The sequence below is a fragment of the Hemitrygon akajei genome, chromosome 12 (genome assembly GCF_048418815.1).
Source record: "Hemitrygon akajei chromosome 12, sHemAka1.3, whole genome shotgun sequence".
Taxonomy (NCBI): domain Eukaryota; kingdom Metazoa; phylum Chordata; class Chondrichthyes; order Myliobatiformes; family Dasyatidae; genus Hemitrygon; species Hemitrygon akajei.
Window position 1 is genome coordinate 25094282 of NC_133135.1, and position 15082 is coordinate 25109363.

Sequence of the window (15082 nt, forward strand, 5' to 3'; positions counted from 1 at the left end):
TTTCAGTTATTACAGTTGATGGAATATTAAACTTACAAAACTCTCACCAGCTATCACTGGGTCAATGAGTCATTGGGTACCAGGTTAAACTCATCAACCTCTCAGTAATTCTAGTTGGAAAAACTCCTACTGTAGGAACATAGGAAGTACAACATTTTCAGGACTCCATTATGAAACAGAAGTAGAGACTCACTTTTTTAGCTAGAAATAATCTTGTCGAGCCACATACAAGAGGCAGTTCTTTTCTTGGTAAATATGTAGTTATTGCCTTAATCGTACAAACAGGGCACAAAAGTCAAGTGCTCTGCCTCATTTAGTAAACGTGTGAAGGATTTTCTAATAATCAGAGAGATGAATGCACAACACAGAGATGTGAGTTCAAATGTAGAGTTTAAATTCATTAAAGAAAAAAAAACAATGCTAACCACAAGACTGCCATTTTTTTGTGAAGGCCCAGTTGGTTCATAAATGAACATTAGGGAAGGAAATCTATTGTTTTTAACTAGTCTGGTCCAGAAATGAATCCAGACAAATCAATATGATGGACTGTTAAACACCCTCTGAAATAGCTTAGTACACCACTCAGTGATGTCTTTCTGACTGCAGCATTGATGCCTTGGTACACAATGTTCCTGTCTGCAAATCACAAAGGAGATTGCTCCCTGTACAGAAAGATATGGGCTCCAGATTAGTGCTTGTTTTCTTTCCTTCCTCCTTCCTCTTCCAGCTGTCTGCTCTGCTATGTGTGCCTCTCCTCATTTCCCCAACCATACAGTATTCTACAAGAACACTTGCTGCAGCTGGGAGGAACGGGCTCACCTCTAAACTTTAAAATCAGGACAAATCTTTCAGCACACACCACACCCTTTCCTATTCCCCTTCATTATCATTGTGTGCCGTGCCGTCTGACTACAACCATTATCAACACTCTTCAGAGATTGTCTGCCTGGCGTCAGTGGTCACATAACCAGGACTTGTGATATGCATCAGTTGCTCATATGACCACCCACCACCTGATCCCATGGCTTCACATAACCCTGATCGGGGGGCTGAGCAGGTGTTACACTTTGCCCAAGGGTAACCGGCAGGCTAACATAGGGAAAGAGTGCCTTACACCTCTTTTGGTAGAGACATATCTCTACCCTACCGCCCACTATTGAAAAAACACTTGCCAAATGATGACACAAGAGTCTGCAGAAGCTGGAGGAACTTAGAATCTAGATGAAGGGTCTCCACCCAAAATAAGTGTCCATTTCCCTCCATAGATCCTGCCTGAACCACTATTTCCTCCAGAGCTTTGAAAGTTGTTGCAGAATTCCATGAAAAGTTGACTCTTAATTCCTCTCCATAGATGCTGCCCGACCTGCTGAGTACCTCCAGCATCTTGTGTGTTTCGGACACTTTGCATAACTTATTTACGTTACTGTTTCCTTAAGCTCCCACTACCTACTAAATGCTTCTAACGGCGTCCACCTCAAATGGCCTCTGACAACCATGTCCAGCTCCTGTCCTTCATGTGGGGCTTAGCTACTAAGCTCGGCAGAACCATTTTTATTAACAGGAGAAGGGGCAAAGGTGCAAAGGATTACTAGTGCCTTAAAACCAGTCGCTTCCGGCAGATGCGGCTTGTCAGCCGTGGTAATCAGCTCATCTAGGAGAAGGAGAACTCTGATCTCAAACCTCCACCACTCATGGGGAAGGCTTCAGGAGTAAATCCTGATGGAAAACACAGAGCTACAGATCCTGAGGCAGTCCTACATTGAGTTCAACGACGATAGGCCAAAGTGTATCAGCTTCTTCCGTTCCTTTGGGTTCATCAGATGTGTGGAGAGAGGGAGCTTGCTATGTGGGCAACAGCTTGCTCTCCAAATTGTACTGCCCTGGCTTGTGTATCTAAACAGTGAGGATGCAATGCCTATGGTCAACCCTGATCAGTGGAGACATAGTAGCAGAATTAGGCCATTCAGTCCATTGAGTCTGCTCTGCTCTTCCATCATGCCTGATCTCGGATCCCACTCAACCCCATACACCTTTCTTCTCACCATATCCTTTTATACCGTGACCAATCAGGAAACTATCAAATTTCACCTTAAGTAGGCCCATGGAATTTATCTCCACCGCAGTCTGTGGCAAAGCATTCCACAGATTCTTTACTATCTGGCTAAAAGGTCTATCTGTTCTAAAAGGTCACCCCTCAGTTCTGAGGCTGTACCCTCTAGTTCTGGACACCCCCTTTATTGGACACATCGTCTCCACATCCATCTTATTTAGTCCTTTCAACATTTGGTAGGTTTCAATCAGGTCCCCTGAATTCTTCTAAATTCCAGTGAGTATAGACCCAAAGCTGCCAAACGTTTCTCATATGTTAACCCCATTCATTCCCAGAATCATCCTCGTAAACCTCCTCTGGACTCTCTCCAATGACAACACATCCTTTCTGAGATATGGGGCCCAAAACTGTTGTCAATACTTCAAGTGCAGCCTAACTAGCGTCTTATAAAACCCCAGCATTATCTCCTTGCTTATATACTCTATTCCCCTTGAAATAAATGCCGACTTTGCATTTGCCCTTTTCACCACAGACTCAATCTGTATATTAACCTTCTGGGAGTCTTGCATGAAGACTCCTAAGTCCCTTTGTACCTCTAATGTTTGAATTGTCTCCCCATTTACATAATATTTTGCACTATTGTTCCTTTTACCAAAATGCATTACTGTATCATATACTTCCCAAAACTGTATTCCATCTGACACACACAAAATGCTGGTGGAATGCAGCAGGCCAGGCAGCATCTATAAGGAGAAGCATTGTTGACTTTTTGGGCCGAGACCCTTCATCAGGATTAACTGAAAGGAAAGATAGTAAAGATAGTAAGTAAAGTAGGAGGGGGAGGGGAAAATGCAAAATGATAGGAGAAGACCGGAGGGGATGGGGTGAAGCTGAGAGCCAGACAGGTGATTGGCAAAAAAGATACAGAGCTGGAGAAGGGAAAGGATCATGGGACGGGAGGCCTAGGGAGAAAGAAAGGGGCAGGGGAGCACCAGAGGGAAATGGAGAACAGGCAGAGTGATGGGCAGAAAGAGAGGAAAAAAAAGGGGGGGGGAAACTAAATATATCAGGGATGGGGTAAGAAGGGGAGGAGGGGCATTAACAGAAGTTAGAGAAGTCAATGTTCATGCCATCAGGTTGGAGGCTACCCAGCCGGTATATATGGTGGTGTTCCTCCAACCTGAGTGTGGCTTCATCTTGACAGCAGAGGACGCCATGGATAGACATATCAGAATGGGAATGGGACGCCACTTTTTTGCCCCTTCTTCCAATTTGTCAGAGACCTGCAGCAATCACCTGCCCCACAAGAATATTGGTCTCCCTCGGAATTAAGTGCAACTGGTTCTTTTTGTATAGGTCATACTTGCCCCAGAGGAGGTCCCAATTATCCAGAAATCTGGATCCTTGCCTCCTGCTCCAATTCCTCAGCCATGTATTTATCTATCACCTCATTCTATTCCTATCCTCACTGTCACGTGGCACAGGTAGCAATCCCGGGATAACTGCCCTTGAGGTCCTGCTTCTCATCTTCCTTCCGAACTCCCTATATTCTGTTTTCAGAACCTCCTCGCTTACGTTGTTGGTACCAATTTGTACCAGAACTTCTGGCTGCTCACCCTCCCTTTTCATGATATTGTGGACACAATCAGAAACACCGCGGACCCAGGCACCCGGGAGGCAACTACCGTCCTTTGCTTTCTTGCATTCACTGAATAGCCTTTCTACTCCCTTAACTATAGAGTTCCCTATTACTCCTGCCATCCCCTTCTGTTCCCTACCCTTCTGAGCCACAGGGCCAGACTCTGTACCAGAGGCCGCTGTTGCTTACCCCAGGTAGGTCATCTAAAATGGAGTACTCACTGTTGAAGGGGACAGCTGCTGGAGTGCTCTCCACTATCTGGCTTTCTCTCTTCCCTCTCCTGACTTAATACCTTTACACTATTCTATTGCACTCTCTTGCTGCTGCAAAACAACGAATCTCACGACACACGTCAGTGGTAATAAACCTGATTCTGTGTTCCTGATTCACGCAGAACAGTTTAAAATTAGTGTAGTCACTTAATAGCCTCTGCTCCATGGAAACAAACTCACTCTCTTCAGTTTCTCTTTAGCCATCATGCTCCGATGTTGGCAGCAATAGTTTACCACCCACTCCCGAACAATCACGTCCCTCTGTTTCTGTGATGACCAGAAGTGCTTATTGTACTCCGGAGGGGCCTAACTGATGTTTTATAAAGCTGTAACAATGACAACCCAGCTCTCATAGTCTATATCATGGCCACTGAAGGCAATCACCCTATTTATTACCACCTTATCTATTTGTGCTGCCACTTACAGTGTCTATGGAGCTCTGGGCCCTTCTATTCATCAACACTCCTTAAAGCCCAATCATTTAGTGTGTGTGTCCTACTTTTCTTTGCACCTCAAGGTGCATCACTTCGCGGTCCGAAAATTGGGGAATGGAAATAGGGTTGAGAGAACAAAAAAGTGAAACAAAGCCTATTTTTAGTTTTTCTTCAGAAAATCAATTCTGAGGATTTTTTCCCCCAGTATTGATTGTTTTCTCTGAGCAGACCCCACACTCTGAAAATGTAATTTTTCATGCTCTGGATTTGTCTGTAATTATCACTTATTTCACCATTGAAAACTCACTTACTCCTGGATGGGAAACATCATTCCTCACCTTCTCACTTACTAATAGGCACAATTCCAAGGTTCACATTGGTGAGATTATATCAGTCCAAAATTAGAGTAATAAGATCAAAATTATGTATGTTTCAAATTTTCATTGAAGTATATCATCTTGGCATGGTACTAATTTAGGGGCAGTTATCAGCCTGAGGATCAAATGCCTTCCAAGAGCATGAATTGGCAAGTGCACGTCTGATGCAGTTTCCAGGCAGACTGCTCATGGCAAGTGCAATTGGGAAACTCTTGCAGAAGGAAAAATAAGCAAGAGTGGCAGGTTCACTGCGAGAGGAATACTTATCAGCTTGAGAGGAGTGAAGGAGCAACTATTTCTGGCACTCATTGCATTTGATTGCCAGCCTGAGAATGGGGAAGGATTTGAAATGGAAGAGAATGGTTAAAAAAAAAATCACACAAGCTTCTGTTTGTCTTCAGCTTCCATTCCCTTACAGGGAGCACTCTCCATTTCAGTCGAAAGTGAACACTCCACTCTGTTTGCTGTCGGAACAAGACAACAGGGAATACAACACACCACTGCCACTGGTGTCATACCAACACTGCGCTTGTTACTTTTCCAATACTTTGATGAGTTCTGATGAGGTGTTGTTTTTTGTGATGAGATAATTTCATGGTGATTGGTGCTGGTGATGGGGGGGGGGGGGGGAGAGAGGGTAAGAGAGGGGAGTTGAAGAAATGAGTTGCTATGAGTGTTTTCACTGACTTGCACCTTTAAAAACCCATGATTTATCTTTCCATAAGACCGTAAGATATAAGAACAGAATCAAGCCATTTAGTCCTTCGAGTCTGCTCCACCATTTCATCATGGCTGATCCAATTTTCCTTTCAGCCCCAATCTTCTCCCTTCCCCCCGTATCCATTCATGTCCAGACCAATCAAAAATCTATCAATCTCAGCCTGAAATATACAGAAAGACTTAGCCTCCACAGCTGCTTGTAACAAAGAATTCCTGATTCACCACTCTCTGGCTAAAGAAATTCCTCCTCATCTCCATTCTAAAAGGACGCCCCTCTATTCTGAGGCTGTGTTCTCTGGTCTCAGACTCTCCCAGCAGAGGAAACATCATCTCCATATCCACTCTATCAAGGCCTTTCACCATTTGATAGGTTTCAATGAGGTCACCCCTCATTCTTCTGAATTCTAGTGAATACGGGCCCTGAGCCATCAACCGCTCTTCATATGACAAGCCATTAAATCCTGTAATCATTTTCCTGAACTTAATTTGAAGTCTCTCCAGTTTCAGCACATCCTTTCTAAGAAAAGGTGCTCAAAACTGCTCAGAATACTCCGTGAGAAGTCACCAGTGCTTTATAAAGTCTCAACATTACATCTTTATTTTTATATTCTAGTCCTCTTGAAATGAATGCTAACATCACATTTGCCTTCCTCACCACAGATTCAACCTGCAAATTAACCTTGAGGGAATCCTTCACAAGAACTCTGAAGTCCCCTTGCACCTCAGTTTTTTTTTGTATTTTCTCTCTATTTAGAAAATAATCAACCCTTTTATGTCTTCCACCAAAGTGCATGACCATACACATACGGTTAAGATTAGTAAGTTGTTGGCACTGGAAATGTGGCAGCACTTGAGGGCTGCCCAGCACTACTTTCTTAATTTGATTTGACACTAACGATGCATCGCGATGTTTTGGTGTATAAAAGTATTAGGCACAAATATATAGCTAGGTCTGAGACAGTTGCAAAGTACAGCAGTAATTTTACGTATTACACTGTACTGCTGCAAAAAAACCCCCACACATTTCATGAACAACATGACTAATGATAAACCTGATTGCGATTTAGGTCTCTAGTGTGGACTTAGAGTGGGAAGGGGGCAGGGAGAGGGGAATCATGTTTGAGAAATGGGGAAGGGAGTGGGGAGGGAGCAGGAGGCAGTAAAGAGACATTCTGGAATAATCAAAAAACAAGTGTTTGGAATCAAATGACCCTGGCTGGTGTCTCAGGGTTGGGGGTATCTGCATATAAGCCACCATTCATCCCAACAATCCTGTTCTACACCCCTCCCATGATACTCATCCTCATGATTTCCAACATCTTTTGCAAAGAAATGGAGGGATGGGTTAGTAAATTTGCTGATGACACAAAGGTTGGGGGTGTTGTGGATAGTGTGGAGGGCTGTCAGAAGTTACAGCAGGACATTGATAGGATGCAAAACTGGGCTGAGAAGTGGCAGATGGAGTTCAAACCAGATAAGTGTGAGGTGGTTCATTTTGGTAGGTCAAATATGATGGCAGGATATAGTATTAATAGTAAGACTCTTGGCAGTGTGGAGGATCAGAGGGAACTTGGGGTCCGAGTCCATAGGATGCTCAAAGCTGTTCCGCAGGTTGACTCTATGGTTGAGAAATTGTGGGATTGAGTTTAGGAGCCAAGAGGTTATGTTGCAGCCATATAGAACCCTGGTCAATCCCCACTTGGAGCACTGTGCTCAGTTCTGGTCGCCTCACTATAGGAAGGATGTGGAAACCATAGAAAGGGTGCAGAGGAGATTGTTGCCTGGATTGGTGAACATGCCTTATGAGAATAGGTTGAGTGAACTCGGCCTTTTTTCTTTGGAGAGACAGAGGATGAGAAGCGACCTGATAGAGGTGTACAAGATGATAAGGGGCATTGATCGTGTGGATAGCCAGAGGCTTTTTTCCAGGGCTAAAATGGCTAGCACCAGAGGGCACAGTTTTAAGGTGCTTAGAAGCAGGTACAGAGGAGAAGTCAGGTGTAAGTTTTTTACGCAGCGAGTGGCGAGCGCGTGGAATGGGCTGCCGGTGACAGTGGTGGAGGCAGATATGATAGAGTCTTTTAAGAGACTCCTAGACAGGTACCTGGAGCTCAGAAAAATAGAGGGCTATGGGTAACCCTAGGTAATTTCTAAGGTAAGGACATGTTCGCACAGCTGTGTGGGCCAAAGGGCCTGTATTGTGCAGTAGGTTTTCTATGTTTCTAAACTTTCCCTATAACTCAGGGCCTCAGGACCCAGCAACATCTTTGTAAATTTTCTCTGCACTCGTTCAGTCTTAATTACATTCTTCCTGTAGGTAGGTGACCAAATCTGGACACGATACTCCAAATCAGATCTCACCTAGATAAACATCCCAACTTCTGTGCTCAATACATTGATTTATGATGACCGATGTGCTAAACATTTTCTTACAACCCTATCTACCCATGATGCCACTTTCAAAGAATTATGAATTTATATTCCCAGATCCCTTTGTTCTATCACATTCCTCACTGCCCTATAAGATCTGTCTTTGATACTGTAAATCCCATTGACTGTTGGGTGGTTTATAATATAACCCCATGAATATGGTGATACTTATTCCTCAGTTCTACTCATAAAACCTCACTAGACAGGCTGTCCAGTCTGTCCTGACGAAACACTGCTGTGACTTTTTAAATCTTCTATCTCACTGCCTGTAAGAAACAACTTCAAGACTAGCTTTGGATATGCATAGTAGAAAAGAAGTAGTCGGGCTTCAGGGACCACGTGGCAGAATGGGACAGACAGTCCAATCCATGTCATTTTCCTGCCCATTACTTGTTATACAGGAGGGGCAACAGTAACATTTATAAATGAGTAATGTGAGATTGTTCTGTGATGGCAGCACGTTCAGTATCAATGGAGAAACAGATTCAGGGATGTGCACTGTGAGCACCTAAGTAACATTTTGGTATGTCTAAAGCTGATTCAGTAAAACAGCTAAACTGAACCTGCTTTAGACAGATAGAAAGATTAGTGGGTATGAAGCTGTTATGCAAATAATGTTAGACTCAACAGAGAAGACAGCTTTGATCTGTTTCTGTACTGCACCTGCTGTTGTAAAACAACTCCTTAACTGGACTGCCTGCAAAACTTTACAATTCATATTTAATTTCTTTATTACTAATGGCAAAATGGCTCTGCTATTGATTATTCACTGGTCTTATGAGTATTCAAATACTGAAACGCTCTGTAGTCTGAGATAACAAACGACATGCAGCTGGTAATGCAAGCTGGCTGGTGATGCTTCAAGCAGGTGGCATCCTTTCAAGGACCCCCACTGCCCAGGACCTGTCCTCTTCTCATTGCTACCACAGTTACAGGAGCTTGAAAGCACGCAGTTAACATCTTAGGAACAGCTTCTTCCCCTCTACCATCAGATTTCTCAATCATCCAAGAGCTCATGAAAACTACCTCGCTACAAGCTCTGTGCTTGGAGCAAACAGTTTTTTAATAGCATCAAATGTATATATTTGTGTTCAAAAAGCAGTGATTTTTGTCACTGACAGTTGGCAAGAACTAAGCAGTAAGACAATTCAGAACTGTTTTCCTCACTGCAGTTTTTAGTATTCAGGCTTGGAGATCCTAGAAGTGAAAATGAAACCATTTCACTAATTCAACAAGTTATTTACTATGAAGAATTTGAAGGTATCGACAATGTGTCTGCAATCATCTTGTTCACTTACAGTCCATCAAAAGAACAAAGCAGCTGACACTGTATGAATTCCTCTGTCAATAACAATTAGGAACTAATACACAATTTTACAGTACTGTAGTAATGTTCTACTTTGCTCTGTATTTCATTCAAATACACAATTTATTATTCAATTAAACGGTAGCTTGTCTTTTTTTTTATACCTTGTAAACTATTTCCATGAAACTTCAGTTAACTGGGGCAGCTGTCTATTTGGGCCAAAATGTACTGATGTTGATGTGTCCCAATTAACCAAACTCCACTGTATAACTTACAGTATAATTTCACTTTACTGTTGACACAACACCATAGATTTCACAATGGATGTCAGTGATAGTTGGTCCTGATTCTGTTACATTGCTCCAGAAAGCAAGAGACCTTAAGTGATGGTGCAATGAAATCCCAAACACTCAAATGAATGCTTGTCTAGGAACAGGAGAAATCTGAAAACTGTCAACCTACTAGTAATCACCTGCTAGTCACAGACATAGAGCATACAACAATATAGCAAAATACAAGCATCTTTGGTCCACAATGCTGTCCCAACCTTCTAACATTCCTCTCACATAGCCCTCTATTTCTTTCATCCATGCTCCAATCTAAGAGTCTCTAAAATCTCCCCTGGCAGAAAAAAGTACTGTATTTTAAAGTTGTCCATTAGATCTTAGTTTTGGGGGACTTTCCTGGTATGTAATGTCCTTTCTTGGTTATTCTTGGGATTCTTCTATGGCCCCTATATACTCTGAGGCTTGTGAAGGAATCCAGTGCAAGTGTCTTTGACAGGTTCTTTGGACAAACACTATTCTGAGCTGGTTATAAATTGGGACAAATTGAAAGAAGCTCCAATTTAGCTACATCTCTTGAGTCAACTTCTCCATCCTACCAGGAACTGTGCACAATTCTTCAAATACAAAATGCTGGTGGAACACAGCAGGCCAGGCAGCATCTATAGGGAGAAGCGCTGTCAACGTTTCGGGCCGAGACGGCGACAGCGCTTCTCCCTATAGATGCTGCCTGGCCTGCTGTGTTCCACCAGCATTTTGTGTATGTTGTTTGAATTTCCAGCATCTGCAGATGTCCTCATGTTTACAATTCTTCAAATGCAACCTCACCAATAACATACGTAATTTCCAAAAATTCAACAGATTTCAATGAGATTCCCTTCTTTCTTCTAATCTCCAGTGAATATAGGCCTTGAGCATCAAACTCTCTTCATATATTAACTCTTTTATACCTGAGATTTTTGTCATGAACTTCCTCTGGAGCTTTTCTAATGCCAGCACATCCTACCATAGCCAAGATGCACGAACAGCTCATAATACCAGTTTGACACTGGATCACTGAAGCTGAGAGGGAGCAGCTACGTCCCCTGAGACACTCACCAAGTTTTATAAATGTACCACAGAAAGCACCCAATCTGGATCCATCATGACTTCATATGGCAACTGCTCTGCCCAAGACTGCAAGAAACTAGAGAGAGTTATGTACACAGCTCAACACATCACAGAAAACAGCCTCCCCTCCATGAAGTCCACCTGCAAATCTCACTGCCTCAGAGAAGCAACAACAGTTGTCAAAGATCCCACTTAGCCTGAACATTCTCCTTTCTGCACCCTTCCATCATGCAGAAGGTAAAAAAAAAACATGAAAGCGTGCACCACCAAGCTCGAAGACAGCTTCTATCACATTATTAAGTAATAAGCCTAATTCCTGGTACAATAAGATGGACTCTTCACCTCACAGTCTATCTCATTATGGCCTTGCACTAATTGTCTGCCTGCACTGCACTTTCTTTGTAACTGTAATACTTAATTCTACATTCTGTTATTGTTTTCCCATCTACTACCTCAGTGCACTGATGTGATGAAATGACATGCAAAACAAAGCTTTTCACAGTACCTCAATATAAGTGACAATCATAAATCAATTTACCAATACGAACTGCACCATTCTGCTACCACACCTTCATTTTTTCATGTAGTTAATTCAAATACAAACTTCTCAGAATAAATGGCTACCAGACGCTGCTGGTTATAATCCTGGTAGACCTACTTTTGCATATTATTCTCAGCAGGCTAGATTTGCAGCTCTATTGATTGAAATCCTATGTTAAAACATACACTCACTGGCCACTTTGTTAGGTACAACTGCAAGGCCAAGATAGAGTGGATATTAAGAGGATGGTTCCAATAGTGAAGTAGTCTAGGACCAGAGGACACAGCTTCAGAAAACAAAGACGTCCCTTTAGGACACAGATGAGGAGGAATTTCTTTAGATAGAGGGTGGCAATCGGTGGAATTCTGTGGAGGCCAATTCATTGGATATATTTGAAGAGGAGGTTGATAGGTTTTTGATTAGTAAGGGTGTCAAAGGTTACAGGGAGAAGGCAGGAGAATGCGGTTGAGAGGGATAAAAAAACCAGCCATGATGGAATGGTGGAACATATGTGATGGGCTGAATGGCTTAATTCTGCTCTTATGTCTCATAGTCTTAAAGTCCAATCCTGACTGTTGAGGTGAACTTTCTATGACTGCTCCCACATCCCAAACTGCAGACTGGTAGGTTCATTGGCCATTGTATATTGCCTTTAGCATGTGGATGTTTAGTAGAATTTGAGGAGGTTAGCAGCAACATTGGGGAAATATACTAGGTTAAGTTGCGATTAGAAAGAAATTTGGTGATGATCAGCATAGATCTGGTGGGCTAAGTTTCTTTGCTGCCTCTCTCTATGACTCTTATTTGAAAACCAATGAACTGGTTCATTGTTTTGCTTTCATTTTGACTGAGCAGTAACCTCCATGAGTAAGTAATAAATCATAAAGTTTTCATTCTCTATTTGTAGGCAGTTACTAAACTGCCTGTCATAAATTATATTAATTGCTTTATTAAATACTATGGCTGTATTCTGAAAATCAGGAGACCCTGAACGCATTTCTCACTCCCTACTTCATAGTGCAAGTCCACAAAGCACCAGGAGAACCAAAGATTATCTAGATGTGAAGAGCTTTAAGATTATTTCTACATTGAAAGTCAAGATGATAATTTGTAAATTATGTGGCATGATACAGTAGCAGAGGGGGAAGCACAGCAGTGCAGGGGGTGGAATGGTAGTGCAGTGATTAGTGTACTGCTTTGCAGTACCAGCAGTTAAGACTGGGGCTCAATTCCCACTGCTGTCTATAATGAAATTTTATGTTTTCCCCGTGATCATGTGGGTTTTCTCGTACAGTCCAAAGATGCAAAGGTTAAGATTAGTAAGTAGGAGAATGCTATAGTGACAATGAAAGTATGGCAAACACTTGTGGGATTCCCCCAAGTGCATCCTCTGGCTCTGTTGGCTGTTGACACAAAATGAGAGGTTTCACTGTACACAGTACTTTGATGTTTTGATGAATGTGTGACAAATAAAGCTAATCCTTATTCTGCCCTTTCTGTAACAAAATAGAACTTTAGTTCCGTAAATGTAAGAACAGCTTGACAAGGCAAATTCGAAATGGTTACGGTACTCACGTTATTTGGAAAATCAGCCTTTAATTCTGTGATGCTTTTGCACCAGTATGCACATGTTTTCTCACTGATGAGTTCTATGTTTAGGAAAGAACTCTGTCCAGGGCCATAGAGTGGGCCAGAAGTCATTCCATGTAAAATTCTTGGAGAAACATTGGTCACAATATCCTGTTAAATAAAAGTGTACAGGTCAGTAAGATATCCATGCCAATAGTAAGGTATGACTTTTTGTGCCCCGCATTTTCTCTTGGCTTGCTCCAGGTTCCCTCGATTTAAGATGTGTTTAATTTCTAACTTCCTTGTTCAAATGGATGGCTGCTTTACCTAAGACGTCAAGTCTGCGCTCTCTCCATATGCTGACTATCTCAAGCATTTATTTTTATCTCAGTTTTCCGACATCTGCAGGAAACTCCACACACTGCCACACAAGTCTCGAGAGTGGGACTTGAACCTAGTAACCTCTGATTGAAAGAGGCAACAGCACTACCAGCTGACAATGCAATGGAAATTGTCCACGCTCAGAAGCCTTTGGCTCTTCCTAAAGGAGCTGGTATATTCACCTTAGTGCTATAGGTGCGTAACACTAGACATTGAACTTCAGCCTAATTTGTACCTGTTCACATCAACTTTATAGTGGACATCTACCAGAATGGCTATGAATAAATATCATGCGGTGCTACAGCTAGATCAAGTAAAATTTTTAAAAACTATTTAATCTATTATGCTGTATTTAATTTAATTACTAATAAAATCTCACAACTGCCAGATATAATAGAAGTATGATTTTAGATTTGTAAACTCTAGTAAAATAAACACTCTATAATGCATTTAAACCTTTAAGTTTATATTTAGACAGTCTTTACATTGAAAATTAATTTCCTTACAACGATTTTTTTTCAAATTTCAGCTCTTCTAAAGATTGCACATGTTGCAACTAGGTTTCATTTAATACGATATTGCCATTATGCAGAAAGTTATAAAGTGCACAATAAAATCATGAAGAAAAGTTCAAACATTCACAATTACTTAAAGGACCTGCAGGCATTCAGAGATGAAAATGATGTTGAACCCGTTTTCTATGCATAAACCAAAACGTAATTACACATCTCCCGGCATGCTAATGCTGTGCACATAGTTCACAGGTTGGACACTGTAATGCTCACCTTAACACTGTTATTTGACAGTTAAAGGACCAAATAGCAAATAAAATTACAGCTTCAGGTTTAAATTAGCCTCAACATTAACCTTAATTGGTAAACCATAGCACAAAGATAATTTGGTAGTAAGATTGATAAAAATCTTGAGAATTAAAATATTATGGAGAGGATTGGTTAACATATTTAAGGTTAGCACTGGGATTGTAATGAAATGCTCACAAGCCTCTGTAACATACCCCGTAACTGGGTTAACGGACCAGCAGAAATGGAAGGATACGTTGGAGTCTGGTGGTACTGTAACTAAAGGTGTTTATTAGTAAACTAAGCAGTACAGTATCAAAAATGCAAATATACATATAAAACAGGTTAGCAATAATAAAGTCAGAAGTGTAGGAATAATAATCAATAATAAGAAACAAGCTCTATCAGTGTCTAGGGGTAAATGAATTGTCATAGAAGAATATAAAGTTCAGTTCAGTTCGTTCGTGCTGAGGTAGTTGGTTGTTGTGATGCAATTGTTGGAGAGAGAGAGAGAGAGCGAGCAAGAGATTTGGCAGCTCCAGCAGGCAAACCATCTGTTGTCTTCTTGTTCCGTTGTACCGTTGTGGTCATTCGGTTATGACCCCTCCGTTCTCAGCTAGACTGTTCTTTCGAGGTGAGCTCGTCAACTCTGGCATGAGTGGACACACACACAAGCCCCCACCAGCCCTGCTGTAACACTGTGAGCTTTGTGACTGATCTCCTGATTCGGTCCTCTAAGCCCCCACCTTCCTGTGGGTGCACAACACTCTTTCAGTGTCCACTGGTGTGTCTGAGGGGTGTCTCCCCAGACCCGTCTTTTATCCCCACTGACGGGGTATCAGCCATCCATCAACTCCACATGTCTATGTCCATCAAACTAGGCCACCCCTGCTGTCTCCTCAGGAATGTTAATGAGCAAAGAAACGTCCTTGCAGCAAAAGGTAAATAATCAGTGAAGAGCCAAAATACATAAATCAACTGTCTCTCTCTCTCCCATCTGTAGCAGATGTCTCTACCTCTGTTCTTCATCTCTCTCTCTCTCATTAGCAGCATAGTTCTCGGGGGGTGGGGGTTAACTCTGGACCCATTTTCCATCAGGTCTGTCCAGCACTCATAACACCTCTTATACTTGCAAAGATATAAAAAAATACATCTTGTGCATCAAAATT

The 15082-nt window shown here is 42.0% G+C and overlaps 1 protein-coding gene across 2 annotated transcripts in view; it reads right to left on the bottom strand.

Moving 5' to 3' along the window:
* LOC140736808 (dihydropyrimidine dehydrogenase [NADP(+)]-like) overlaps nt 1–15082 on the bottom strand; it is an 888868-nt gene that overhangs the window by 244968 nt on the left and 628818 nt on the right. For both annotated transcript variants that reach the window (XM_073062742.1, XM_073062741.1), the window contains exon 14: nt 12739–12903. In XM_073062742.1, coding sequence (XP_072918843.1) covers nt 12739–12903 — 165 coding nt within the window. The remainder of the gene's footprint in view (nt 1–12738; nt 12904–15082) is intronic.